Genomic DNA, 26,553 nt, shown 5'->3' on the forward strand with positions numbered 1-26,553 from the left:
CTGTGTTGTGAAAAAAGAGTGCTTTTCTGAGTTGACACAATGGGTGCTGGAAGTATTTTGGAAGCATTTTGGGGAGATCAAATTCCTCTAGTTTAGAAATAGCTATCTACTGGGGAGTTCCCATAACGCTGTCTTCAGCTCCAGTGGACCCAGCTGCCCCTGAAATCCAAGCAGGTGGGGCTGTTTTTGCCCAGGTGACCTTCCAGACAGGCCATGAGTGGAAAAAGCAACATTGCTTCTCCTTTTTCCCTGGGAAGCAAGGGATCACCATCACTGTTTATGGGGAAATTGTGTACATAAGGAACAACACTCAAACAAACCGTTGGGGTCTATGCTAGAATGGCCTCTGCTCACTGCTATTTAACTACTGTGCACCCCACCTCCTGGCCTAGGAGCCCTGCACTACCAGAGCCAGACAGCAGGAATTATTTTTCTCAGGCCCTCCTTTCCAGTGGCTCCTGGCTAACAGCTGGAACAGGGTGGCAGCGGGAAAGCAGAGACAAGATGAAGCCAAGAGCAGCCCCCTAGGATTCCCTCACTAGCTCAGTTAATGCCACAGGCAACCCCCTCACACACCAACAGGGCAAAGGGGTGATGTTGCCAGCAACTGATAAAAAATCCACAGCTGGGCTCCAAAACAGTGGCATTAAGAAGCAGTCTCATCATCTGCAACACGAGTGATACCTGCTTTCCTCCTGATCTGGCTCCTGTGATCGGCTGAAGGAATCAACCAGAGATTTTCTACAGGGCACTTACCCACACCGTCACCCACACTGTGTGGATTTTACAGTGTCTAGTAAGATCTGAGCTCACCCACTGCTGGTCCTTCAAGTCGGTGCACCCACAAGCCGATGCACCCACAAGCCTACCACATCTAACAGGTTGCTTTCACAAAGCCTGTAGGAACTTAGTCGTCTTTGAGAGCTCTGCCCCTTTATCTGACTGAAGTAACATACTCAACAACTGAATACAGTTGCAGAAAGAGCATTTTCTCTGCTTACAAAACTGGGTTAAGTACACGTGCAGGTTTCTACCTGTCCTCCCATCTTTTCTACTGTACAGAAGCTTTTCACTGCCTCACTGTGAAACATGAAGGACTAGAAACCCACAGAGGGAGGGGAGTTTCATGCATTCAGCTATCTTCCAAAACAGCTATTGCAAGAGTTGTCGTCACTGCACAGGGTGTATCATACTGAAAGGCAGTGTACATAGCAAAAGACATAGAAGGAAATAGCTTAAACTTTGCCTGTGAACCCTACAAGGATCTAACTGGGAACAATTACAAAGAGTATCAATGAAAAAAATAAAACCTTTTTTAAAAAAACATTTTAATTAACACAAAATCATTTCCCAGAAAAATTAAAGCTATTTCTTCCACCTAGGGATTACTGTATCATGGCAGCAGGACATCTGGTGCCACTCATTGGTTATGGCATTATTACCTTTCTCTCCACTTCCAACATTAGTCTTCTTTAATGTTGGGACAGCACTTCTTTCCCTCTAAGGTAGGCCTAATGCTTCCCTTGCATGTGATGCCATCACCGCCTCTGTGTCATGTTTTCCCATAGTCTGAATTTACAAGTACTGGAACTGTGAGATATTTATGAGATCACTTTTATGAGTGGCTGTACGCTGGACTGTGAAGCTGTAGAGACGGGCATATTCTCATGAATGGGCACAAATGGGCAAAAGGTTGCTACCTTTTCTACTTTGAAGAGGTAACTTGCCATTAATGGTGCAATGAATGTCAACACAGTATCTGCCTTTTGATTTCACACCTTTAGGTTCACATCCTCTTGCGGATGCATTCCTGCAACTAAATTCAAAATTAGATACTTTTTAATGTTTGCCCTCACATGGCTGCTCAGGGTCCACCCTCCAAATCTTGAGGACTTTGTGTGACTGAACTACTTTCCTCATCCAAGTTCTTACACATCTTAAGAACACGGTGCCTTCTGCTCCCATATTCACTCCCTGAATGCTGCTTCCCACCTTCTACCCTCATGGCCTTCCTCTCTTCCCTAGCCCTACTCCTGCAGCCCTCCCCGCTCGCTCCCGTTCCCCTCGCCGACCTCAACGGCCCCACGCCCAGCGCAAACCACAGCCTCTCCCGCACAGCAGCCCAGCTCCAGCCGCATTTGCGGTAAGACCAGCACCGCTCCCACAAGCTCCTCCGCACGCCGCAAAACGCCAGTCGCGCCCCTCCCCGACCTCAAGGCCCCAGCAATTCCCGGGGACACCTGCTTCTCCCGGGGACGAGGGCAGGGAACACCGGGAGGCGGCCGGGGCAGGGGCGCCATCTTGTGGGGAAGAGGCGGCGGCCCGGGGGCAAGGCGGGGCTCAGCACCCCGCTCCCTGCAGGCCATCGCTTTCGGCCACCCGCCCGCGGGAGGCGGGCAGAGTCACGACGCCCCTCGGGTCGGCGACAGGGAGGGGGACACGACGGGAAAGTGAGGAAACCGGAGGGGACCGCCCCCCCTCCCCGCCCCGGCTCTACTCTGGCGGCTCTCGCAGCGCGGCGGAAGGCGAGGGGCGGGGCTTTCGGCAAGCCAATCAGCGGCCGGGGGGGTGCCGTGGGTGGGCGGGCGCGTGCGCGCGCCGCCCGTGACGCCCGAGCGGCTATGGTGGCTGCAGAGTGACACGTCTCCTTCCGCGGCGCTGCCCGGGAGGGGGCGGGGGCGAGGGCGAGACGCCCGTTCTCGCGGGATCCCGCAGCGGCTGGCTCGGCCCCGCGCGAGCGGGGACGGCGACACCGGGCCGCCGGCGGGGACGCCAGCGGCGGCGGCGGCCGGGTGTGTGTGTAGGCGGTCGGCGCGGCGCTGAGAGGCCATGGCGGGGCAGCAGTTCCAGTACGACGACAGCGGCAACACGTTCTTCTACTTCCTCACCAGCTTCGTGGGGCTCATCGTCATCCCCGCCACCTACTACCTGTGGCCGCGGGACCAGCACGCCGGTGAGCGGCGGCCCTGCCCCGGGCCCGGCCTGCGCCTCCGCCCGCCGCCACGGGCGTCCCCTCCCCCTACTCCCGTCCCCCTCCGCCCCCCGCAGCCGCGGCGGAGCCGGGCCGGGCCGGGCTGGGCCGTGCCGGGCCGGGCCTCCCGCCGGGCCCTCAGCGGCGCCGCTCCGCTCCGCTCCGCCTGGGGCGCCTCGGCCGGCCCTGCGGGGAGCACGGCGGAACGCGGCGCCGGGGGCTGCCGCTTCTGGCGGCGTGGGGGGAGAGCGGCGGGCTCGCGTTTCAGTCGCTGTCAGCCATTTAGCGGTACCCGGGGGCAGGCGGCAAACGGGAGGGTCCGAGCCCGCCTCCCCGAAAGAGCGCTCTGCTCCGCGCCTCTGCTCCTGCAGAGTCATTGCTGCGCTGGGGTCTAACGCTTTGTTTGGGGTTTTTGTGTTTTGGACTACTTTTTTTTTTTTTTTTTTTTTTGTTGCCGGGGCGTTTCAGGGCGGATGACCTAAATTTTCATCGTGGGAAAAGAATGAACTGTTGAGTTGAGGCCAAAGAGGAAAAGTTACCAGGCTCTGTTATACATCTGTTTATATGCTGTAAGGTCACAGTGAGTGTGAAAATGGGGCTTTAATTTTTCCCATTGCAAGTCACGGTTAAATGTCCAAAGTGCTAGATTTCTGTTCCGTCCTTCGGGATGATGTTTTGTGGCCTCAAGCAATGTTAGAAAGTTTGTCTGAATACTTCTGAATTTCATTTCCACAGCCGCTTCCCTATTTGTTTTTCCTGCATCTCTCTGTTCTTGGAAGGAGAAGGCATGTTGATATATAGGCTGCACAGGAACACATTTTAAACTGCAGTTTTGAGATGAAAAAGGCTGTAGAGATAGTGTTTAGAGGTAGGATATTACATGCTCAGTAGAACAGGGACGCTTGATGCTGATTGCTGTCGCTGAAACTACTGACCTTTCAAGAACACTTGTGCTTTGCAATCTGAGAAGAATCCCTTTCATTCACTGCATCTTTTTACATTAAATGTGTGGTGGTTATTTAGTGTCTTTGTATGCCATTTTAAATGGCTTGTGTGGTTCTGTTTAACTTGGTTTTATACGTAAAAGAAATACTGAATGATGAAAAATGCTGGTTTGGTGCTAAAACATAGCTGTTTACAATCTTGGTTGCTGACAGACATGCCTGTGGCTTCTGACAGGGCACTGGCTAGGGAACCTCTTTGGAGGATTGATCTCTGCCCTCCAGATACTACCTGTTGTATGGCTGAGGAGTTAGTTCTTTCTGTTGCAAAGAAAGGTTTCTCTGCCTTGTCTTTCTGAGTCCTGACTGTTGCAAGAGGAAGGCGTTACTGTTGTTGAGGACATTTTGTAATCTTTGGGTTGTTTTTAAGGAGCGGGGGATCAAAGAGAGGAGAGAACTTTACTTCTGTAATCCTTCTCCAAAACTCAAGATTTTTGTTTTATTTTTGTTCTGGTGAAGGGTAGGAGGTGGGGGGGAGAAAATAGCTCCTTCTCTTGAATAATGTTTTACTTCCTCCGTAGTTCTTAGCAGCTGCTTCTTGGGAAAAATGATGTGACTTAGTTAAGATGCTGTGCAGAATGGTATGGCCAGCAGTGACACTCGGTGCCGTTAACTTCAGTTTCAAGGGACTAACAGAAGCAGGAAAAGCCATAGAAATGCTGTCAAACTTGGAAATGCTTTACTAGCCTTATATTTGATATTCAGGTATCCTTACAGAATGGCAGAAAATGAAAACCTAACATTGGAATATGCTATATGGGTTGTACCCAGTTTCCAAATAGGCCTGCCATTAAATGTTGCTCATTTCTTTCCTTCTAGTCAGCATTGTCGAGTGTGTGGAGGGCCTGCTGCATATCGTTCTGCAATTAGTGCTGGATTCTTACAAAGCTGTATCAAACCATACTTTCCAAAACACAAGGTAGATTTTATTATGCTGTTGGTACAAAAATGACTCAACTAAGTGAAAAGCACCAGTCATGGCAATGAATGGAAGTGAAAGAATGATTTCAGCCTCATAATTGTCTTAATGGATTTTAAAATGTGAGTATAGTCCAATTTTTAGCATATGGTTCAATAGCGTGCCTACAGTCTTCTGGTTGTGTTCTGTTCTGCAGGCTCTTTTTGAACAAAGAGTTGAGGTGGTGTGCAGATCACATTCAGGGCTACTGGAGCGCTCCCATGCTTCATTGTCTTGTTCTAGTTTAAGTGTATGGCTCTTGTGCCACTCGTTGCCAGCAAAATGCTCTGAATAGTCTTCATACAGCTTCCTATGTGTTCAGCCATACCTGTTCCAGCATTTGAACCGGATTTCAGGAATAAATTAAAACCTCGTGATGATGCAAAGTATCAATTGTTTAGCTATGACTTCTTGTTTTTAGAATAGTTCACCAAAAACAACAGAACAACCCAAAACACATGTATAATTTCAGAAGCTAAGAGAAGACCTATGTCTTCAGAAGAGAAATTTTCCAGCACTGCTAGCTTCTGATCCTGTAATGAGCAGGAATATCTAGACTTTGATAAGAGATGTTTATTTTGATACTAATTTAGAGCAGGTTTTCCAACCAGTGAGGAACAGGACGGGGCCAAACTGAATAAGCTCGGCCAAGACCTTTGCTCTCTCCACGTAGGACCAACTAACATTTTTGTTCTGAAATTGTGTTTTGTCCTACCTGTGCTAGAAAGTCCATGCCTTTGTGGCCCTGGGCAGAGTTGGTGAGGTCCAGGTGGGGCTGGCTAGCTGTTTCAGCCTGCCAGGAGTGAGAAGGCTGGATCGGAGTGAACTTTTGAAGCAAATCACATGCCTGTCCTCCTCACTTCAAGACCCATTCGCAATGTGAACCAGAGTACCCGAAAGACAGAGCAGATTCCTTTTCTGTTAAAAACTAGGTTGGAAGATGTGCTTCAGCCACACGTTGTTTTGTGAGCGTGGACTAGGGCTAGTCTGAAGCGAGAGTGAAGTGCTTATAGCGTGGAGGTTGAGCCTTCAGCGCCTCCTGCTTCCTTCTACAAATACAATGCCATAGATTGCTGGTACTTGATACAGTAGAGAGAGCCAGCGGAAGGAGAGGATCGAGAGTGCAAAACATTAATGGCTCTCCTCAAGTGAGGTTTAGCACCAAAAATCTGGGAATCGCTGATGGTCCGTAACATTTTAGGATTTGTTCTGTGCTGTGGTTTTGTAGTAAATGCCCATAGAGTAAATAAAAATAATAATAATAAAAAAAAATAGTGTTTGTTTTTGCCATAGTGAAGATTGGAAAGTAAGAATTATGTGTACTGCTTTACTACTTCGAGAGTATTCAAAATGTGTTGCCTAATGTCACATTTTTAGCAGGATAGTTTTTTGGCAGGCCATTAAGATTTTGCTCTTAGTTCTTTTCAAAGTAAACTTTTGAAAGGCCTTTTCAATACTACTGTCTTGAAGAACAGCATGATTTAACTTGTCTCTCTCAAGTCCTGAGTAAAATTTGAGCTGCTTTTATTTCCTGTGTGTCTAAACCTGCTTTCTCCAGGCATTCTGAGAGAGTCCATATGAAGTGTTGGTGCAGCCTGCAGCAGGGATCAATACTTATATTTGGGAGGGTTTTGCTGTGGTGTGGAAGTCACCCTGTGAACTGTCCTATAATTTCATTACCTCAGCTTTGATAAACCAAACAAGCAGGTAATTGACTTTGTAAAACAGATTTGTCCCAAAGACTTTATCTCCTTGGTGTTTATTGTAGAGCTAATAAGGCTCTTGTAAAAGGTTAATTGTTCGGCTTTATGTCTTGGGCTGCAGTTTCATAACTGCTTCAAGGTAGCAGTGCTCTAACAGAGCAAGTCTTGTATTTCTTCCCCTCCCTTGTGCCAAAGGGAGCACCTGAGCAGTGTGAGGGACTGGAAGGAATTCATTTGAGCTAAAACTAATTTTTGGTGGATTTTTTGTGTGTTACTTTGAATGTGTATTAGTTTCTGGGTAGGATTCACTTTGTGGATGTCTGGGATGGTGCAGGATGTGACTGAGCTTGGAGGGGGAGAAGACTGATTCTTTTGGTGGTGATGATGGTGAAACTGCCATGTTGTTTATCCTTGACTTGTATCTTTAAAACATATATGTGTGTATATGTGTTGTATTATTAAAAAAACCCCAACCAGTTCATACTTTTTGTGGATTACTTGCGTTTTGGCTAAATATGGGTATAACTTTAACATAATTACTGTGAGGAAACTATTGCAAGGACTGTTCTTGACTTGGAAGCAAAAATACAGTTGTTAAAAAGTAACTCTGGTGCAGATTAATTTCTTAACTAAAAAGTATTTTCTGAAATGAGAATTTTTGAGTTGTTTTTCAAAAAGTTAATTGTAAGAGTTGAAAAAAAAAAAGATGTTTTTTCTCAGCAGTTAGGGATGGATAAATGCCCATCAAATATCTTTGTGTTGTTGGAGTTGCTTTGAACCGGTTTCACTATAGGCTTGTGTGGATTAAACCAGCATCTAGAAGGGAAATGGAGAGCAAGAGGTGAATGAATTTAGTTGGATAATGCACCAGTTATTGTACAATGCTGATGTGTTTGCTGAACTTTGTGTACTTTTTGACTTATACCTGTGCTGCTGAATTGAGACACGTAATTATAAAGCTGTGCTGAAACAGGTGCTCGTAGATTGTGACGTGCTTCATAGTTAAGTGCATGTATCTGTGAAAGCTTGTCATTTCATCCAATTTTTGAGTTGATTTAGGTCTACATTAAATAAATTATCCTGTTTTAGGGCACTGGGTATTCATAATGTGTTACAAAGCTGCTGCAAAGAATAAAAATCTCTATCCTGAGTCTTTTACAGTAACTCGAACTGAACAAGATGTTGAAAACAGTTCAAAACCCCCAAAGAATAATAGCTGTGAATGCAGGGATAACGTTAATGAACGCTTTCTCTTGTAGTCTCATCTCTGAGAGAAAAGAAGCTATAGGAGCTATTCTGCTTGGAACATGGATCTTCCTTCTTGAAGTGTAAGAACAGAAAAACCTACTGTAGGAATGGAAAAAAATGAGCTGCTGCATTTTTGTGTCTAGGAAAAAAATACTGATATGAAATGGATAAAAGCTGTTCAGTTTACTTTCATTGTGATAGAAATCCATATAAAGTGTGGTGGGTTTTTTTTTTTTGGTTGTTCTCCATCCCCCCCAGCTATATGTTGTCCTGTTGCTCACCAACCTTTTTCCCCTGCACCCTCCCCTCTCAAATGTTTCTGTTTCTGAGATGTAGCTGAAGTTTTCTTGAAGAACACTAGGCAAATACAAAGAAAAACTTAAACAAATCTGGTTAAAGGATGCTATTCCCTGCTAATCTTTGAAGGTGCCATGCCTCTAGGAAGTAGCATAGGTAGTTTGAGATCTCCTGTTCTATTCCAAACTTTTTGTGTTGGGGCTGGGCAAAGTACAGAAATACTTAAAAAATATAGCTTACTAGGTGACTATTAAAAGGGAGAATAGAATATAATGGTGATACTTAATACTATTTTGTTAATTTTTACTATATTGCTATTTTGAAGCAGTAGGGTTTTTTTGTATACTACTGTAGATAGGTAATACTTGGCACCCGTGTTCAAAACCTCAACAGAAATCCTGAAAGAGTTCTTCTGTAAAGGTTTACTGTATTAGAAGCCATATTTCTCTGTATATCTGCTCATTATACTGGATATCTCTATGTAGTAGTGTAAATAGGAAGGTTTCTTTGTAATTTTTTGGTGCATTTTTCATCTGTAGATCTTGAGGCTGTCTTCAGAGATCCATGTTAATCCCCTGCTCTAAGATGGAAGTAGAGGAACTGAAGCTATAAAGTTTATTTGGCTCTTTAAGGACAAACAGTGAGTCTGCAATTTGGATATGACTCAAGCCAATGTAGAGAATGCAGGCAGCGTTTCTTCTGTTTTATCTGTAATGGAGTAATGAGCACTTGCACCTTACAGCAGCTGCGGGAGAGGAAGTGCACCTAATACTGTTGCTCCCACTCTGGGGTAAAATTCTTCTGTGCTGCTTGTAATCCTCTGGTGAGACAAGACTGGTTCGAGTGGGTTAACTGTGACCCCTGTCCTTGCTCACAGCTCATTGAAATCTTACTAACCTTACCTCAAAAGTATTTCACAGCATTTTGGTATTTTGTAGTACAGCATAGAGGTACAGGATGCTGGTAAAGGACAGGATGAAAACACAGGATGCCATACTCATTGCTAACACTAATGTGGTGGATGAGCATGGGTGTGAAAACTTGGTATCGTGAATATAAGCATTTTATGCCCATCTGTGTGTGTGCTTATCCTCTCCTGTTAATACAACCTTTGAGCATTGTGTCAGGAAGTGGGAGGAGAGTCAGTGAAACTCAGTTATGTGTTTAAGAGCTGTTATTACATATAAATTGAAATTTTTTGAGGTTTTGAGAGATTGAGTGTACTATGGTTAACTTAATTTCAAGTTCAGAAAAGTACAGCTTATTAGGTGACTATTAAAAGGGAGAATAGAATATAATGGTGATACTTCATACTATTTTAATTTTTTACTATATTGCTGTTTTGAAGCAGTAGGGGTTTTTGCAGAAACATTTGAAGAAAGGGCAAACATCATGAGATGTCATTAGTAATGCCTAGCAATTATCTCTAAAAATACTTTTCAAAACAAAGCATTTGGACAGAGTTATCTAAACTGCTCTGTTATTTGGAAAAAAGGCATGTCTTTTCATGGAATTTTTTTGAAGTACTGTAATCTTATTATAAGCATTGTAGCCTCCTAGCAGTAAAATAAAATTAATAATCCTGTATTAGAGATTAGTTGAGTAGCTTCAAGACTGTCCAGAACACTTAATTCTGAAAAGCTTTTTGTTGCAAGATCAAGATCAAGCTATTAAAGAACTTTATCTCTCATTACATGTACATGAAAATAAAGCTGTTTCTATTTTTTTTTAAATTCAACTTTTGTTATGGAAGCTTATGAAAACAGCATTGTAAAAGTTTTATTATATACCTTGTTGTTAATTTTCTACTTGCTGCAAGAATATCTTGACTACTGATGTAGATGACACTGAACTACGAGGATGTACAGGCTGTGTGTTAGAGGATTCAAGTTAGCACTGTTTAACCTGATACATTCAAGGGTAAAGTGTGATGGTTCAGTTATGGTTTCATAGGCAGCTAAACCATTCTTGAGGGAGGAGCAGGAATTTGAGAGGAGCAAGGTAAATGATGAGGAAAGGGATCAACAGTGATTCCAAAGTGAGGATTTGGGGGTGGGTTTTTTGGGGGGTGACTTTTTTTTTTTTCCCTTCAAATTCATGCCTGTGAAGAAGGGTGCAGATCTGCAGCAATATGAACAAGTCTAGACTGGGGCTGCTGCTGTGTCCTTTCACCCTGAGGTGCTTCCTTCTCCCACTGAGGGATTTGTAGTCCTTTTCCTCAGTTGTTAGCCAGGACCTGACACAGATGTGCCAGCATTTCATGATGAGCGAGGTCATGCTGGCTGGACCGTATCAAGAGTAGGGAGAAACCCAAAATAGGTACTTCATTTCTTTCCTGAGCATAAAGATTTGTCTCTACACCAGTTTTTAAATAAGGGTACAGCTGAGAAGATGGAAGAGGTGTTTTGAGATTTTCACTTAATATTTCCCTTGTACAGAAAATTACTTGCAAACGTTCTAAATATATATCTGCTGGAGGTGATGCTTTTTAGATTCAAAAGATGCCTTTATCTTGGTTGGCTGGTTGAGCTATTTGAAACTAGGATATTTGCTAGCATTGTGACTTCTGCAAAGGCTTACCAATAAAGTTTCAAATAGCAATTTTTTTTTTTTGAGAAACAAGAGAGTGCGTATACTGTGTCAGGTCAGATGTCATCTTTACATGATATTACAAAAGCGTATGCCTTAATGAGGGAATAACAGGGCAAGCATAAATGGTGCTTCCTTTGCATATTCTCCCAGTTTCCAATGGTTGTCAGTTCAGTGACTTTTAGTGTAGTGTCTGTACCATCCTATGACAAGGAGTTCACCAGCTCTGCTGCCCACACTGCAAATAATCACCTTTGTTTTGCGTCTGCTTCTGATTTTATTTGACAATCCTTATTTGTTCTACTGGAAGAGGCAGCAAATATTCAATCCTGGCTGTTGCTTATGTTTTTTACAGCCTTCCGTTACCTCTCCTTACACTTTTCTCTCTCCCAGCTGAAAAATTTGTAGCTTATATTTTGGACATAAATCTTCTCATATGTTCGATGGCCCTTGTTCAGCTTAATTGAATGTTTTCTAGTTGCCCTTCTTTGAGAGGTGGGGACTAGGACTGTGCATCATACTCAAGGTTGTACGTACCTTAAGCTTACGTGGTGGAATAATGTTCTCTTCCTTCCCTCACAGGAATGCTCTAAACATTTGCTTTGCTTTTTATAACTACTAAGCATTCAGCTGAGGTTTTCATAGAACAGTTTCTCACAACATCAGGATTACATTCCTGAGAGGTAATGGTCAGCTCTTACATATATAAAGTTAGGATAGTCCCCATTGCTCTTCACATTTTCATACTGTGAATTCCATGTGCCATGCTGTAGGCCACTTGCTTCATCTTTACAGTTCTTCAGGATACCCTTGCCCTTGTTATCCAAATAAGTTAATATCGTCCAGAAGCTTTATTTTACTGCTCACCCCTTCACCCAGGTTACTTACTAGTGAAATGCGAGTATCATAGTTTCAGCATAGACTCCTGCAGAACTGCTGGCCATTTTCTTCTGCTGTGAGAATTGGCTATTCACTCCATCTTCTAGTCACATATTTTTGCAATAGATGGTTGTCCTGAAAGACTTCTTATAGGAACCTTTCAAAAGCCTTTTGGAAACCACAGACTGTATCAGTAGGATCTCCTCTTCCATATGTTTACTTCCTTCAGAGGACGCAAGTTTGCAAAGCTCACCTTCCCTTTATAAAAGCCCCACTGATGATAAATGGATGTATGGTACTTATCCCTGTGTCTGCTAATTCTGTGTCCTTCATTATAGTTTCTTCAAGGTGTGCATCAGAACAATGCTGAATACAGGCATTTTTAGTGATTGGTGGTATGCTAAGTGACTTTTGTCTACATTTGTTTTGGATTGAATGTGTTCTGGTTTCCTCACCCCACCAAATTGATAAAATAAAGCTAATAATTAAGGATGTGTAAGTCTTGGAGCCCAGCATTGTTGATTTAATCTAAAATTGTTAACCTTGACTCATGTGGCTGTCGTTCCATATTAAAATGGCCAGTTTTCTGATTCCTCTCAGATTCCATTAAAGTTTTGCTGATGCACCTGTAGGTCTAGCTCTACTGTAAATCTGATAATTTAGGTGATGTAGCTTAAAAATTACTATAGTTAGTCCCACTGACAGTTTTGTCAGCACAAATGAGACCATATACTAATAGGAAGGAGAAGGTTTGGAAATGGCTTGATTAGGAGTAATGTAATGTGGAACTGTGCCCTGAGACCAGCAAGGCTGACTAAACGGAAAACCCAAGTAAGTAAACTCTGAAAAGAAGTTAACTTTCAAGGTGTTGAATCATCTTATGTTACTATTTATTAAACTCGTTAGTAACAAATGTTATCTTTTGGTCAGCAAATGTGTGGAACAGTGTGTGAATGAAAAGTTGGGTTACTTCTTGTCCCTTTTATGCTTGATCTAGTTGCTGCAAAACATGCTCTAGAAAAGCAGAAGCCTTGTTAAGGTCTTTCACAGGACTTCCTGCAGTTTATGAACTGCTTGCAGTTTTAACAGTTAACAACAATTTGTTACTCAAAACACATGACATTTTTTTATTATTTCTATGAATATTTACTAGACAGAAAAAAATCTCTTTGAAAATAACTAGGGTCAGATTATTCAGCTATAAACATTTTAGTGAAGAGGCTAACTTAGACATGACCTCTTTATAGATAAACTTGGGGTAATGAGGACAATTCTTATAATAATAGACATTAAAATTAGAAAGCATCTATTCAGATAATTTAATTCTTCACTGATATGGTCAGTTCAAAGTCCTGAAATGTGCTTTCCAGTTAAAAAAAAAAAAAAAAAGTAATCTTAACTGAAACTCTAGTGGTCATTTGAAGGCTTTTGGATTTAAGCAACTGTATTTTAGAATGCTTTTAAATCAATTTAATTTGCTTCATGCCTCATAATTTGGGGTTTTACACTAGAAGTCAATCCTATTATAATAAGGTTTGAAATTATTTAGTACTTCAGAGGAGTTGCTGACTTTGTGAGTTACTATGAGTTTGAATCCTGCCTCTTAGTTGCTGGGGAAGATGGGTTACTGCTTTAAAATATTGTTATCAGTGTTTGTCAGTGGTTTCTTTTGAAAGTAAGTGTAGGGTTTTTTCCTAATCCTGTGATATTTAAATTATTCCCGGATACCATACTATATTCATGTGGAGTCTATTTTACAATAATTACCAAGGAAAATGTCAATAGAGTTAAGCAAAAATGGCCTAGTAAGGCAGTAGGGTAGCATTTTCATACTTGTATTTATCACCTGTTATCTGAGAAATGATTCTGTGATTAAAAAATTAAATTTTCAGAGTGCCCCAGTTCAAGTCCTCAGTAAATAAATTGTCCATGCAATTGTTTAATTTCTGTGATTGTTGAAGTACGAAAAAGTCCAAGACTTCACCTTTTCCATATGTATGTGTATACATTGCATATATATATACATATACATAGCTGTTGAAAGGAAACAGGAACCTATTTCATGCACAGTTTAGAGGATTAAAACTGTAGAACTGAATAAAAAAGAGCAAAATCAGAAACTCTCAAGAGCAGTGTTTCAGCTGAGCCTGTTACCCTCAGTTTTAACAGAACAGGTTTAATGCTTAGAGCCACGGTATGCTTGGGTCATAACCTTTACTCAAGACTTGCATCCTATATGTATTACTTGCATCTCTTGATGCGTTCAAGTTTCGAAGACAGGGGTAGAGAGAGGATAACAGGCTGCAAATAAGTTTTGTGAAAGTCTGTCTTTAAAGTGATCTTGGCATTTCCTAGGCTGCAGAACTCTGTGTTCATTGCTGAAAGAAGTCCTTTTCTTTTGAAACCAAGCAGCATTCTCCTTTGGGTGAATTGTCTGCATCTGGTGGGCAGAATGTTTCATATGCACCTCCTCATATTTCTTTTTCTGACAGAGTCCACTGGAGCTGTATTTTAGACTTGCTGCCTTTGCTTTTCTTAGTAGTTTGAAGGCAGAAAGGACTCAGGAGGCTAGGATGTAGCTCTGTTCTTTCCTACTGTTTGAGGTAGAATGATGGAAAACCACTGGCTTCCATTTATTCTGGAAATTAGTTCTTTTTGTTAGTTTTTGGTTGTCCTAAAAATTTAGTGTATGATCTTTTTAAACTTTTATAATCTTTAGATACGAGTACTGATGCCAGTAGTCTTATATTGTGGTGTTTTTTCCTAAAACTGACCTGTGTTTGTTGCAGCTGAAACAAGATTCTGGTGATTAAAACTTTTTCCTTCTACATAATTCCAGGTGTACCTCTTTCCCTTCCCTCTCTTCCAGAGTTACCTGTGTCCAATAAATGTGTAATCTTGTCTTTTTCATCAGGAGGATATAAAAAATGAAAAAGAATCTCCCTTAGGTTTTCTTTTGGAACACTTGATGGAGCTTCTAGAACCTGAAACAAAAAGGTTAAGGTCTAGGTGGGGATCATTTGTCAAGCATTCCTAAGGATAAAATGGATCCTTCTGTTTTTCAGAAACAAATATATAAAACTTCTGAAGCACTTTCAATAGTAGAACAGTGAAGACCACTTCTGCTTCATTGTCAGAAAGGAATAGGGCAGAAGTAATTTCTGAAGTAACTGCTAGGTTAGGTTACCCTACATGGGTTACTAAAAATGAAACAACACTCATGCAGTGCTGTTGTATTTGTATTGCTTTATGGTGTTCACTGCAAAATGACTTGAATCCCAGATCTTGCTTTTGATGTCTTGGTGTAGCCCAGTTATCTGGTGCCCTTCTCACTGCCCACAGAAGTGGTTCGTTCTTTCTGTGGTATTGTTTTTAACATGTTTTGTGAAGTCATGCCAGCATGTGTGTCACAAATTCTTCTGGCAACAGAAGTGCTTGTGTTCCTGAGCTGCCTGGCAGTGCCCATGTTGTCAGCATCCTTTGTGTTGCTCATGTGCTGATAGAAGCATGTCTGCTTTGCTAGTCATCACTGGTACTGCCGAGGTGGTGATCGGAGAGTAGTAAAACAGTACGCAGTTGCTGCATTTTATAAAGGCCTTAGTTTTTGAAGACAATATTTGTATGAGAAGCCAAAGGCTTTGCATTCTTATGATGAAGGGGCAGGAGAGAAGTGCAGAAGGGCAGTGTGTGTGCAGGTAAGTAACATATGAGTATGGGTGAACATCAAAACCGAACTTAAGTCAGACATGTCTGAGTTGTAGGCCACAGGTTGTATGCAATCTATGGAAACAGTGAATCCAACCTGTCTGTGATCAGCTTCCTTCTGTGTTTGTGTGCCCTGCGTTCCTCACCCATTGTGTGATGGGTGAATGAACAGATGTTGAGACAGACATGAGAAAATTTTTTTTGCCCTATGAGAGTGATCAAACACTAGAACAGGCTGCTGGGAGAGACTGTGGGGTCTCTGTCCTTGAAGATATTCAAAGGCTTACAGCCAGAGCCCTGAGCAACCTGCTTTGTTGACCCACCTCTGAGCAGCAGGGTTGGATTAGATGATCTCCAGAGGTCTCTTCCAACCTCAAATGTTCAGCTGTTCTGTGATACCCAAGAACTGTGTGGTCTGGGTTACCCACACAGAAAAAGCAGACACCTCTGGCTTGACCTGAATATTGAAGAGGCATATGTAAGTTCTGACAAAGAGGAGTCAATTGTTTACTTAAGTATTCTGTACTGATACCTGTATTGTCACCTGGAATACAAAGGAGGAAAACCTTCAGTCACCAAGTAAAAGAAATAAAGATCAAAGGGGTTTTTTTTTTTTCTCCATTTTTAATAATTGCTTTGAGCTTGTCGTTCAGATGTTGCATACCTCTTTGGATTCAACATAAAGTTGACTGCAGCTCAAACTTACAGATCACTCGGTGATCTTTAGTCATTCTCTAGTTAAGGTATGTAGCCACATGGACAGCTACCTTTAAGGAAGTAAAATTCTAAAATACTTGCTAATTACTTTATTTTCATCCAAAAGTAATAAGCAGATTAGTGTACAAATGAACTTTTTTCCAGTTTAGTTATTAATAGCCTAGCTGTGCTAGGGTTTTGATTTTGTTTTCATTTTTCTAAAAGCTTTAGACAATGTTGGATTAAAATACCTACTAGTATCACTGGAGGACCTGACTAGCTCTTTCTGAATAACTGAAAGAGATGGCACTCAGGTTTCCTTTTGTACCAGCAATTGTTTTATTTCTTGAGAACTTGAAGAGTGTGTAAGATGTAGTTTTGGCTGGATATTCACGTACATTTGTTAAGATATAATAGGCACTTGTGAGAACCCTGTGAAAGTAAGAGTTGTATTGATGAAAAATTATTTGTGAATCTCAGGAACTTTGGATGCATCCAGAACAATTTGGGGGGGAATGGAGGAAGCATAGGATGCTTCCCCAGATTATTTACAGAAATGAACTGGCAGTCTGCACCCTCATCTGAGAGGGGTGCTTTAACAATACCTTGATGCATGGATTATTGTTAGCAAGATTAATTCAAAAGCCTGTAGATGCATTACACCTTTGCTTTTCAAGGCTGCTTAATACCTATTTTAAAAACCATAGGAGAGATTCGCTATTGTTAAGGGTTTTACCCATCAAATGAGAAGTCATTTTGACTAGAGGAAAAGCATTTTCCCCAGCCACTTGTCTCCCTGTAATCCCATATCAAAGGATGGTGTCTGAAGTTCTCTTACGCTTTAATGGAGAGCCATGATCTGGAGTGAGAAGAAACAGAACTCTTACCTGCTTTTCAGACTCTGAACCTCTTTCCCTGACAGGACAAGGATTCCAGATCTAAAATTCAAAGAAGGTACAATTCCTATTTCACTGCAAAGCTTTACCCTGAGCAGCATCTAATGTATTTACTCTTGTGTGCTTGGGGTCTGCAGGATATTGCAGGGACAGTGTGCCAGTTCTGTGGCACAGCAAATCTGCTTGTGTGAAAAGAAGCTCCTTGGGAGATGAAGGCAAAGCAAAAAAGGACCTGATTTATCCACAGCTTGCTCATTAGGAATACACTGCTGCTTTTGTTAAGCACAGTAATTATCTGGTATTCCAGCTCTTGATAACCTTCCCCCCACACCCACACCAATTTCTTCCTAACAAGATAAGTATTTTCTTTGGTGCAATCACATATGTTGTCAGTAAATAAACAGGAAGCCTGTTTTTCCTGGATACAGCAGGAATATAGCTTTCTTACTCAGGGTGATGTTTTGCCAGTGGCTTTCTGCCTAAGCTGGGAGTGGTGCTGTCTGTACTCCTCCTTTCTCCCGAGTAGCTGCCTGTTTTTGAATTCCACAAGTTAATATGTGTTAATGATGAAATGTGACAGAGGAAGTGCCTCAGGATAGCTCTGAATAATTTGAATAGTCTGGACTTTAGCCTCAATTTGGGAAGGATTTGACTCTCTCTTTATGTTCTGGACAGATAACTATAAACAATCATTCATCTTTTTTAGTGCCCTGTTTCTTTTTGGGGTTGTTAATCAAATGAGACCATTGCCATCCCAAGATCGGAAAGAAATTAATGAGGTGCTTTTCCGTTGATATGTTTTAATCAACTGTAATTAGATTTGATCCAGAGTTGTTCAGATACATGTGTAAAAAATGCAATGGCTGCTTAGCATCATGTCTTAATTTGGTATTTGTCTGAAGAGGTCCCCCTGTGCAGCATAGCTGTTCCAGGACATCATTGCCAGGGACTCCTTAACTGACTTAGGTGTGTGCTGTTTGCCTATCGAAAGGGCTTAATTTTTGCTCACACCACTTGCCTTGTTTTTTTTTTTTCTTTTCTTGGTGCTATTGTCAGACCGGTCACAAAATGTGACTTCTGCAGCTGTTAGTGGAAGGCTGTTCCAAAACCTCAGTTCTCTGGTTATTATAAACCACCTTTAGTTTCTATTATCAATTTCCCCTGTGGTCAGTTTTTATTTGGCTTTATGGCAACTCCTTGCACAACTATTTTTCTTTTCTCCATGGTGCCTTCCTCTAAGGGCCTTTTGGAAGCTTTTTGGCATGATAAGGTGAAGGATATTGGCTGTTCTTGCAGGCAGGATGCAGAGGGGGGAAACGAGAGGGTCATCTGGTACTTGTGGGGCTGGACAGTAGATAGGTTTGAGAACTGGGGCACTGTGTCACAGAGTGGCACAGATTTTTAAAGACAAGGTACAGCAGCTTGTTAAAAACAGCCTAGTAAAAACACTAAAAGGAGTCATATCCTGTTAGGCTTAGTTTTACAGGATTAAGTAAACAAAGTTCTCTTAGTCACCTTCTGTTTCTCCAAGAGCACTGGTAATCCGTTTTCATGTTAGTTTTAGGTATTTCTGCAAGCAGTGTAGTCAGTTAAGGCTGTTACCAAAACAGCACTGCCCCTTGTTTGTGCTGCAGAAATGTCCGTGGGGCTGTGATACAGATTGGATCAGGTAGCTGATCAGGGTCAGTGTGGTTGAACCAAACAGTTGGCTTCATCTTGCTTCAGCACTGGACAACTGAATTTATTGACTATTTGAAATGAGCGATTTATGCTTAACATAAGCACGTGTGTCTTCTATGAGGCTTGTGATGCCTGGTTTGTTCAAGTATCATCCATCAGTGACGTTTTCATAAAAGCATCATGCTACGGCTCAGAGTTATCCAGTGACTGTTTAAAATCCCCCAGACCATTTTCTTCCCTATTTCTGTAGCAGAGCTTTTTAGTCCTCATAACTTAATTGTCTGTCTAGTCTTTTAATGCCATCAGCTTTTTTTGAAATGCCAGTTATGTGTGCTGGTAATGTCTCTTAGTTTTGCATTAAAAATTATAGTTTAATTTTAGGTAACAATTAGCTCACTTCTCTTTGTGGTGGATCGGGTTCTGAACCAATAGAGATCTCCCACAACTTTGGTCTTAAAAGAAAAAAAATGGTAAAGAGAAAATGCCAAATTAATTTGCGTTCTACGAGTAGGGAATCAGTGTTGCATTTTAACTCTGTCTTCATTGTCTTCTGAATTTTTCATTCACGGTGCTTTCTAAAGCCTTACACAAGTGAAACTAAGTGGGCAGATGCTTAATGAAATCTTAGTCATATCCTTTTTGTTTAGAAAGTTTCATGTCTAGTACCTGTTTTATGTATGTGAACAATCTTTGCAGATCAGGAGAACTGCAAAATACTTGTGGTTTATTGGTTGCACAAAATTGTGAGACGTTTGGAAGCTTATTTTGAAGTCCTGCAAGAGTTAGATCAGATGCAAGGGATTGAATTCTCCTCCCTTATCTCCATCTCTCCCTCTTTGGGGGTGATGGGACTTCTAATCTAATCTTCTCAAGGAATCCTATCAAGCTGTTTAATGTCATACTGAGTTTTGGGGAAGATATACTTAATAGAATTAAGCAGTTCAGAATAAGCCGATACACTTTTTCTGGTTCCGGTACCTTGTCTCTGCAACCTTTAAAATTTGTCTGCTTTACTAGTTTGTGCGTGGCCAGTTGTCATCTGTGTTACCACTGTCCATTTCTGCCAAATCAACCAGAGTTTAAAATACCATCCTGTGGTCACATCTGATCTGGGTTAAATCTGAACTCGTGGTGCACAATATTGGCATTTATGGTCATGTTTCTCTGGCCTCAGATAGATTGGTGGCTGCAAATTGGAGTTCTAGTTTCATCTGAATTGGGTGCTTGCTTAGAAATTCAAGTAGATCACTGAGCACCATATCCCACCTCCCAATATCTTCAGAATAACTAAGCAGAGGTTGTCACTGTATTCCACAATCACCTTTTAGAAATTTGCTGAAGAAAAATGTTTCCTTGTATCATAACTGCTGTTGTAGTTAAGATGAGGGCATCACCTTGTTAAAAGAGCAAAGTTGAGATTTAACACTTTTTAGGCTGTGATTGACATGTGCTTTGGATCAAAGTTGTTAATATAATTCCTGCATTTAGATAATTCACAAATTTCTTTTAAATTGGCAAATGTAGTCACTTTTTTCACCAGCAGTATCTAAATGTATTGAGGCAGGATGAATTTTTTTCTCTTAATTCTTTCTCCTTTAGTCTGAAAAGGGCCAAAGTGGTCTTATGCAGGTAGGGTAATTACAGTGACCTCCTCACTTCAGAAGTGTTGTAGGTCAGGCTGCATAGACAAGTTACTTAAAAGATAAACAGGATTGGAGTCACTTTATAACATACAATTTCAGTGCTTACAGAAATTCTGTGTGGGCTATTTGCTTTCCACCATACTTTTCTTAGCATAAAAGGCGACTTTGACCAAGACTTAAGTTGGTCTTGATTAACTCTGAAATACAAGTAAAACTCTCTTAACAGAGACAGCTTCCATGCATTGTCATGGTGATGTTGACAGTATAAATACAATTTTCTTCTAGCCCCAGTCCTGTCCTGAAAGGACATGGGAGGAAATCTTCTTGACTAGTTTGTCGTTAATGCATGTACTTCCTTGCCAAGGGCCCATATTACTGAGCTATGTGGCTTACAAATAAGTATTATCTTACTCTTCCTTCCTTTTCCCCTTCAACAGGAAAAACCTAAACGAAGGCAACTTACAAAAAGCAGATGTCTCGAAGAGGAGGAAAATGCATCCTATTTTGAATTGAGGAAGTAGCTGTTGCTCTAGCTGTACTCTTTAGTTGTATACAAATACCATTTTGCAAGTGGGTTAGGTTTTCTGGGGGTTTTGTTTGTTTGTTTTTTCCTGCACACAGTAGCTGACGTTGAAATGAGAGACTTGTTGGAGTTGAGTATAAAATGGCAGAAGTAAAGTTTACAGGTGGACATTAGCCAGGCAAAGGCTGGATTCACAAGTGATGGTTGCTATGTGGCACATGGAACATAGACTCAATTCCTTTTAGGTAGTGGAGAATAATCTGACCAATTTCTTAAGTTTATGGATGTGTAGTGTCACTTAAATGGATAAAAACATTCTTTCTTCCAATATTGCCGGACCTTTTGTAATTCCTCCAACTGACCTTGTACTACCTACTCCAAGATGAAGTGAGCATGTATGTCATTCTGCTTTTTGTCAGGTTGGTTAATCACAATATTTCTCTTTGTTTTTATAGAGCAAATTCGATTAAAGAATATAAGAAATGTATATGGAAGATGCTTGTGGTATCGTTTGCGACTGTTAAAACCACAACAAAACATAATTCCTACAGTAAAGTACGTACGTTTCATTTGCATGACTTTCCATTAAAGCAATTCCTACATTTTTATTTAAAAAAAAAATATTTTTTTTTAATCGAAGCAGCTGGAATTAGTTATATAATAATGGCTTTTGTGTCACAGAAGAGACATTTGCAATCTGCTGTATTTGAATAATTAATAGTTAATCATTATTATCTAGTAGGGCTTGAAATCAAGAGGGATGCTGTTTGTCCTTTATAAAATATCTGCTAAGTGAAACCAGTGAACCTCAGCACTAATAAATAAGTAAACAATGCATTTATTTGTTGCAAAAAAATAATCATCCCGCACTGAAATTAGTGGTGCTAGTGATGTCTTTTGATTTAAATATATAATATGTAAACATATATATTCAAATATACAACAGTAATAATGTGTATGTTCGAAGTTGATGGTTTTATATCCTTCAGTTCTTTGTTTATTACTCCCACCCTCAAAATATTTTGCTGTCTGTTATAGATCTGTTTCAGCTTTTTGTTTTTTTAACATTGACATTTTCTAGGTTCAGGTTTTAGTCATCCTTTAAAAATAGGAAATACTATTGTATACCTGCTGAGGACAGACAGTTAAGGAATGGAAAGAGTCTTTGTTGATAGGGCTTGCCTTTGTTTAAAAAAGAAAAAAAGGAGAAAAGAAATTAATTAGAAGTCAGAGCAGCTGTCTCATCTGTGTCAAAGGTGGTGTTATAAATGAAATACCTGCTTTAAAATGGCTTTAATGTTTCTCACCGTTTTAATATTGTTTCTTGAAGACTGATATCAAATGGCTTCTTATGTTATTTGTAGAATTATGCTAGACCTAGTGGATTTGTACATTTAAAAAATTCTTTCTTCCAAACAGGAAAATAGTCCTCCTTGCTGGCTGGGCATTATTTTTGTTTCTTGCATACAAAGTTTCCAAAACAGACCGAGAGTATCAAGAATACAACCCTTATGAGGTTTTACATTTGGATCCTGTAAGTAATAGCATCTTTCAGTAGTCTGTACTACTATAACTGTATATTTTATGTCTAGATGTGAAAATTAAGATTTTTTTTTTTTTAAACAAAATGAGTTAACTTTAGTGAATGTATCTAGTGGTTTTGTTATTTTTTTGCATCTGAAAGTTGCTGCTGCATATTGTAAAGTCAGTTGTTAGATATTCTTTGCCTATATCTGTACTGATTATAACTTTTGTATCTAACTCCTTCAAAATTATAATGACTTTTTAATATAGTGAGATTGGGTTGAATCTTACTCTGATATCGCTTTCCTTGCTTGGTACAGGAAAACAGACATTCTGCTTTGTATACCCTCTGAAAATCTTCTCAATAGCCGTATTTAGGGATGCTGCTGAATAAACTGTATAAACGAGAGTGTGGATTCATTTGATTTACAGTTGTTGTACAGCAATATTTCTCTTGTAAATGAAAGGTTTCACTAAAGGGTGTTGCTGAGGCACATTTTGATGTAGTAAAGGTCACCTTGAATATCAATTGCATCAGCAAATGCAAACAACAAATTCTAAATAGTGATACCAGCCAATTGGTTTATTAAACTGGGGGGGGGGGGGGGGGGGGAGAAGATGTAGTGTTTATCTAGAAAACAGATGCAGTGCTTTATTTGTATTGAAGGTCTAATTCAAAACGGATATAAAAAGTTATATATCCCGAGGAGACAAACAGACATCTCTTAAACTCATATTTAGTCTTGTCAAACTCTTTTCTTCATCTTACCCACAATACTTTGAGCAAATACTCTGTTTATGTTATTTCCTGATACAAAGCTCCTTAACGGTAGAGTCATCTTTTCAGTTCTGAAGTCTGTGGTATGTTTTACTCTCCAGTCTAAGGAATTACACAGTGGTTACAGTTCAGGACAAGAATATGAAAGAACTTTGAATGTACCTGTTTTGATTAAACTTGATGTATATTATTAGTGAGGGAGAGCTGAACATGTATACGAACATTGACAAATACATCTCTTGCCATGAGTGATGTGGCTTGTCAGCATAAGGGTAGGCATCACTGGTACTGCTTTTCTATGCTAAGAAAGCCATTATAGCAGATAAATAGACTCTAGCCTGTTTCTAGCTAGACAGGTAGAACAAGACCTACCTGTCATGTGCAGAGGCAAGTTATTTAAATTCAACCTCTGCTCAGTTCCTCTGAATGACTGATTGCTGACTTGCATTCTCTCACTGACGCACAGGAACAAGATAAATTTTTCCTATTGAATGGTATCTGTTGGAACCGTGTGGTTTAAATGTTCATATATCTGGGTTAACTTTGGTTAAACAAATCAGGCTAGGGATTAGGTCATCAGAGGATTTTCTTTTGTCATCTTTGGCAATTTTCTACAAGTAATGGCCCTGAGGGGAAAAAAGGTATGTATGTAGTGAATCGTAACTTAATGTTTATTAATGAAAACTTGTACATGTGCTCAAGACACATGCAACTTATCCAGGCAAAGAAACCAATACTGGAATGCTCCAAGAACTGGTAGAGGGATGGAGCGTAATGTCATAAGGACAAGCTAAATCTCTGAACTAAAGCCAGAGATGTTACAAGGGGGATGAAGAGATGGCTGTGAAGTAGGGCTCAAAGATCGAGTCCAAGGTTCCAGAGTGTGTTTATGTATTTCTGTGCTATCAGACAATGTCTTTTAAATCCCCTTGAAAAACTTCTAGTTCAGACTACATGAAAATTAACAGCTTTCTTCTGCTACCATTCAAGTGGAACCTTGCCAGCCCTGCTGATGTTGAAGTGATACAGATGTTGAAGTGTTAGATAATGGAACTGTTGTTGCTGTTAAAAAACAAACCCCCCAAAACTTGAAAAGGTTGTAGATGCAAGCACTTGAAACTTTTGGTACACAGCAATTCAATTCATTTGCTTCTTTGCGTTCACACTGTGGCCAAGATTACTTTTTTATCTTATGTTAGAATATCAGCTTATAACTAGAGGCTTTTTTCTTCAGAGGAGAACCACAGCATGGACAAAGTCCAAATAATGTACATGCTCCTTATTTTATATATAATATTAGCACTTTGTTTTGAACATAGAATAGCTTTCTTTGGAGCACATCACTTAAATTTGCTAATACATAAGGCACTCAATTACTGATTTATTGAATAAGTATCCTTACAGGTGGGATCCAAGGCATAAAAATGAAGGTCAAAACTAATTATAATTTTGGATTCTTTAAGTAAGACAATTGGGGCCTTAATTTTTTTTGTAAGTAGTTAATATAGGGAAGCTCTGTGTTCCAAGCACACTGTCCTAGGCTACTAAGCATTTCTGTAAGTCAGGCCTAACCTCTGTAGCCTAGCTTTTGAAAATGAGGAGTAAGCAATTAATGATAGAAGGTTTGTCATCAGCTTATCAGGGACCACATGAACTCTCTATGGCAGAGAGAGAAAAAATCAGGATTTTTTTAATGGGGAGCATTCATATGAACCATGAAAACCCATCTCTTCTTCTCCAGCAACCTGATTCCCACCCCCCCTCCCCTTCCAATTTCTGCTACTCATCTGGCATTCTTCATCTGGTCTTGAAATGGCTGTTTTTACTTGAAGTCTAATTTATAATGCAGTAAATTCATCGTGTGCATTAAATGAGGCAGGCATGCTGTTGAAAAAGAGTGTTGGAAAATGATAGACACATTGTATGAAGAGAGATAAAGTAACAGCAAATGAAGCCTCAGGGTAGTTTAATTTCTGGTTTAAATTTATTGAAACAGTACCATCATCTTTAAATAACTTCTTGTGTGTTTATTTTGCAGTTAAGGTCAGCATGCTAGGCCTCTCTACCACAGAATGTTGAAAAGTCCTATGGTAATGGTTCTGTGAAACTTAGCAGATAGCTTACTAGAAAAACTTTATCTGCACTTACTATAAAATTTTGTGGGTTTTCCTGAGTGATGAAGTTCACAGTCCAACCTGAAAGTTAATGCATGAGAGATTGTGTTAACAATGTGCTGTAGTAGAATAAAAATCAATCTCTTTCTCGGGTATAGGTAATGTATTCCCTTTGTTCAAGGAGTTTGAAATAATTTATGGGTAGTATGATTCTAGTCAAAGGCATTCTTAAGCGGCAGGGCAATCCACTGTTCCTGGTGACTGACAGATTTATTCGTGCCTACAAGCTGCAAGTGAACCATCATACTTGATCTCTGAACTCTTGCTTAAATAGAAGAATATTGCAAGTGAGAATTCCTCATATTCATGAATATGTTTAGGAAAAGATAAGATTTGTCAAACAGATAAGAATGCCTCTTTTTTTTCTATGGATGGATGAACAACGTAATCCAGAAAAAAACCAAAACCCAGTCATCTGAATGTCTTTTTGTTAGACTGTGACTTCTAACTTGATTTAAAAATATAATGGTTATAAAAATGTTGTTAGAAAAATAATATAATCATGTTTCCATGAAATACATATGTAGTTTCATGATCATATATTAGAACGTAATTCTTGAGTTCAGTGAATGGTTCAGAGAAATATTGCACAATGTGCTTTAGAATTTAGATACAGAAGAATGGATTTGATTTAAGGTATTTATTAATAAACTCAAAACTTTCCTTTTTAAGGGAGCAAGTATATCGGAAATTAAGAAACAGTACCGTGCACTATCACTAAAATACCATCCAGATAAAGGAGGAGATGAAGTTATGTTCATGAGGATTGCTAAGGCCTATGCAGCGTAAGTTTCTTTCTTGCCTATAAAAAATGGGAGCTTGATATTAGGGAGAGGGAAACTTTTAAGGTAATAGCAGGGATGACCTAAGCAGCCAGGACAAACTTGTTTGGATATGTAACGGAAGTCAAAACATGTCTTGGTTCAGTGCATATTCATTCTGTACAAGTTGGGAAGGTTAATTTAATTGTTTAGCAACTGTCAGAATACTGTAAGGTGTTAGGTCTTTGTATTAAACTTCCATGTCAGCTAGGAGAAGTGCTTCCAGTATGATACATGCTAAATCCTAAAGATGACAAAGAACAAAATGGGTGTTGCAGTTTTTAAGCAACCAACCCTGTCACAGCAATTCTGAAGCATTGCTTAAAAAATGAATATATGGTTCATTTCACCTGGTGATAAAGCCAAAGAGTAAGAGACAGTATTTTAACTCTGTTCCTATCTAGCGACAAAGAAGTTCCGTTCTGGTTTTGACTCAGTTTGCTCTTAGTTCCCTGGCATCCCTTATC

General features: G+C 40.3%; 1 protein-coding gene across 1 annotated transcript in view; it reads left to right on the plus strand.

Annotated features, from left to right (window-relative positions):
* Positions 1-2,629: 2,629 nt before the first annotated feature.
* Positions 2,630-26,553, plus strand: part of SEC63 (SEC63 homolog, protein translocation regulator) — a 60,908-nt gene continuing 36,984 nt past the window's right edge. Inside the window, exons 1-4 of the mRNA XM_030042521.2 lie at positions 2,630-2,953; positions 21,245-21,344; positions 22,209-22,323; positions 25,938-26,050. Coding sequence (XP_029898381.1) covers positions 2,830-2,953; positions 21,245-21,344; positions 22,209-22,323; positions 25,938-26,050 — 452 coding nt within the window. The 5' untranslated portion in view covers positions 2,630-2,829. The remainder of the gene's footprint in view (positions 2,954-21,244; positions 21,345-22,208; positions 22,324-25,937; positions 26,051-26,553) is intronic.

Source organism: Aquila chrysaetos, chromosome 2 (genome assembly GCF_900496995.4).
Source record: "Aquila chrysaetos chrysaetos chromosome 2, bAquChr1.4, whole genome shotgun sequence".
NCBI lineage: Eukaryota > Metazoa > Chordata > Aves > Accipitriformes > Accipitridae > Aquila > Aquila chrysaetos.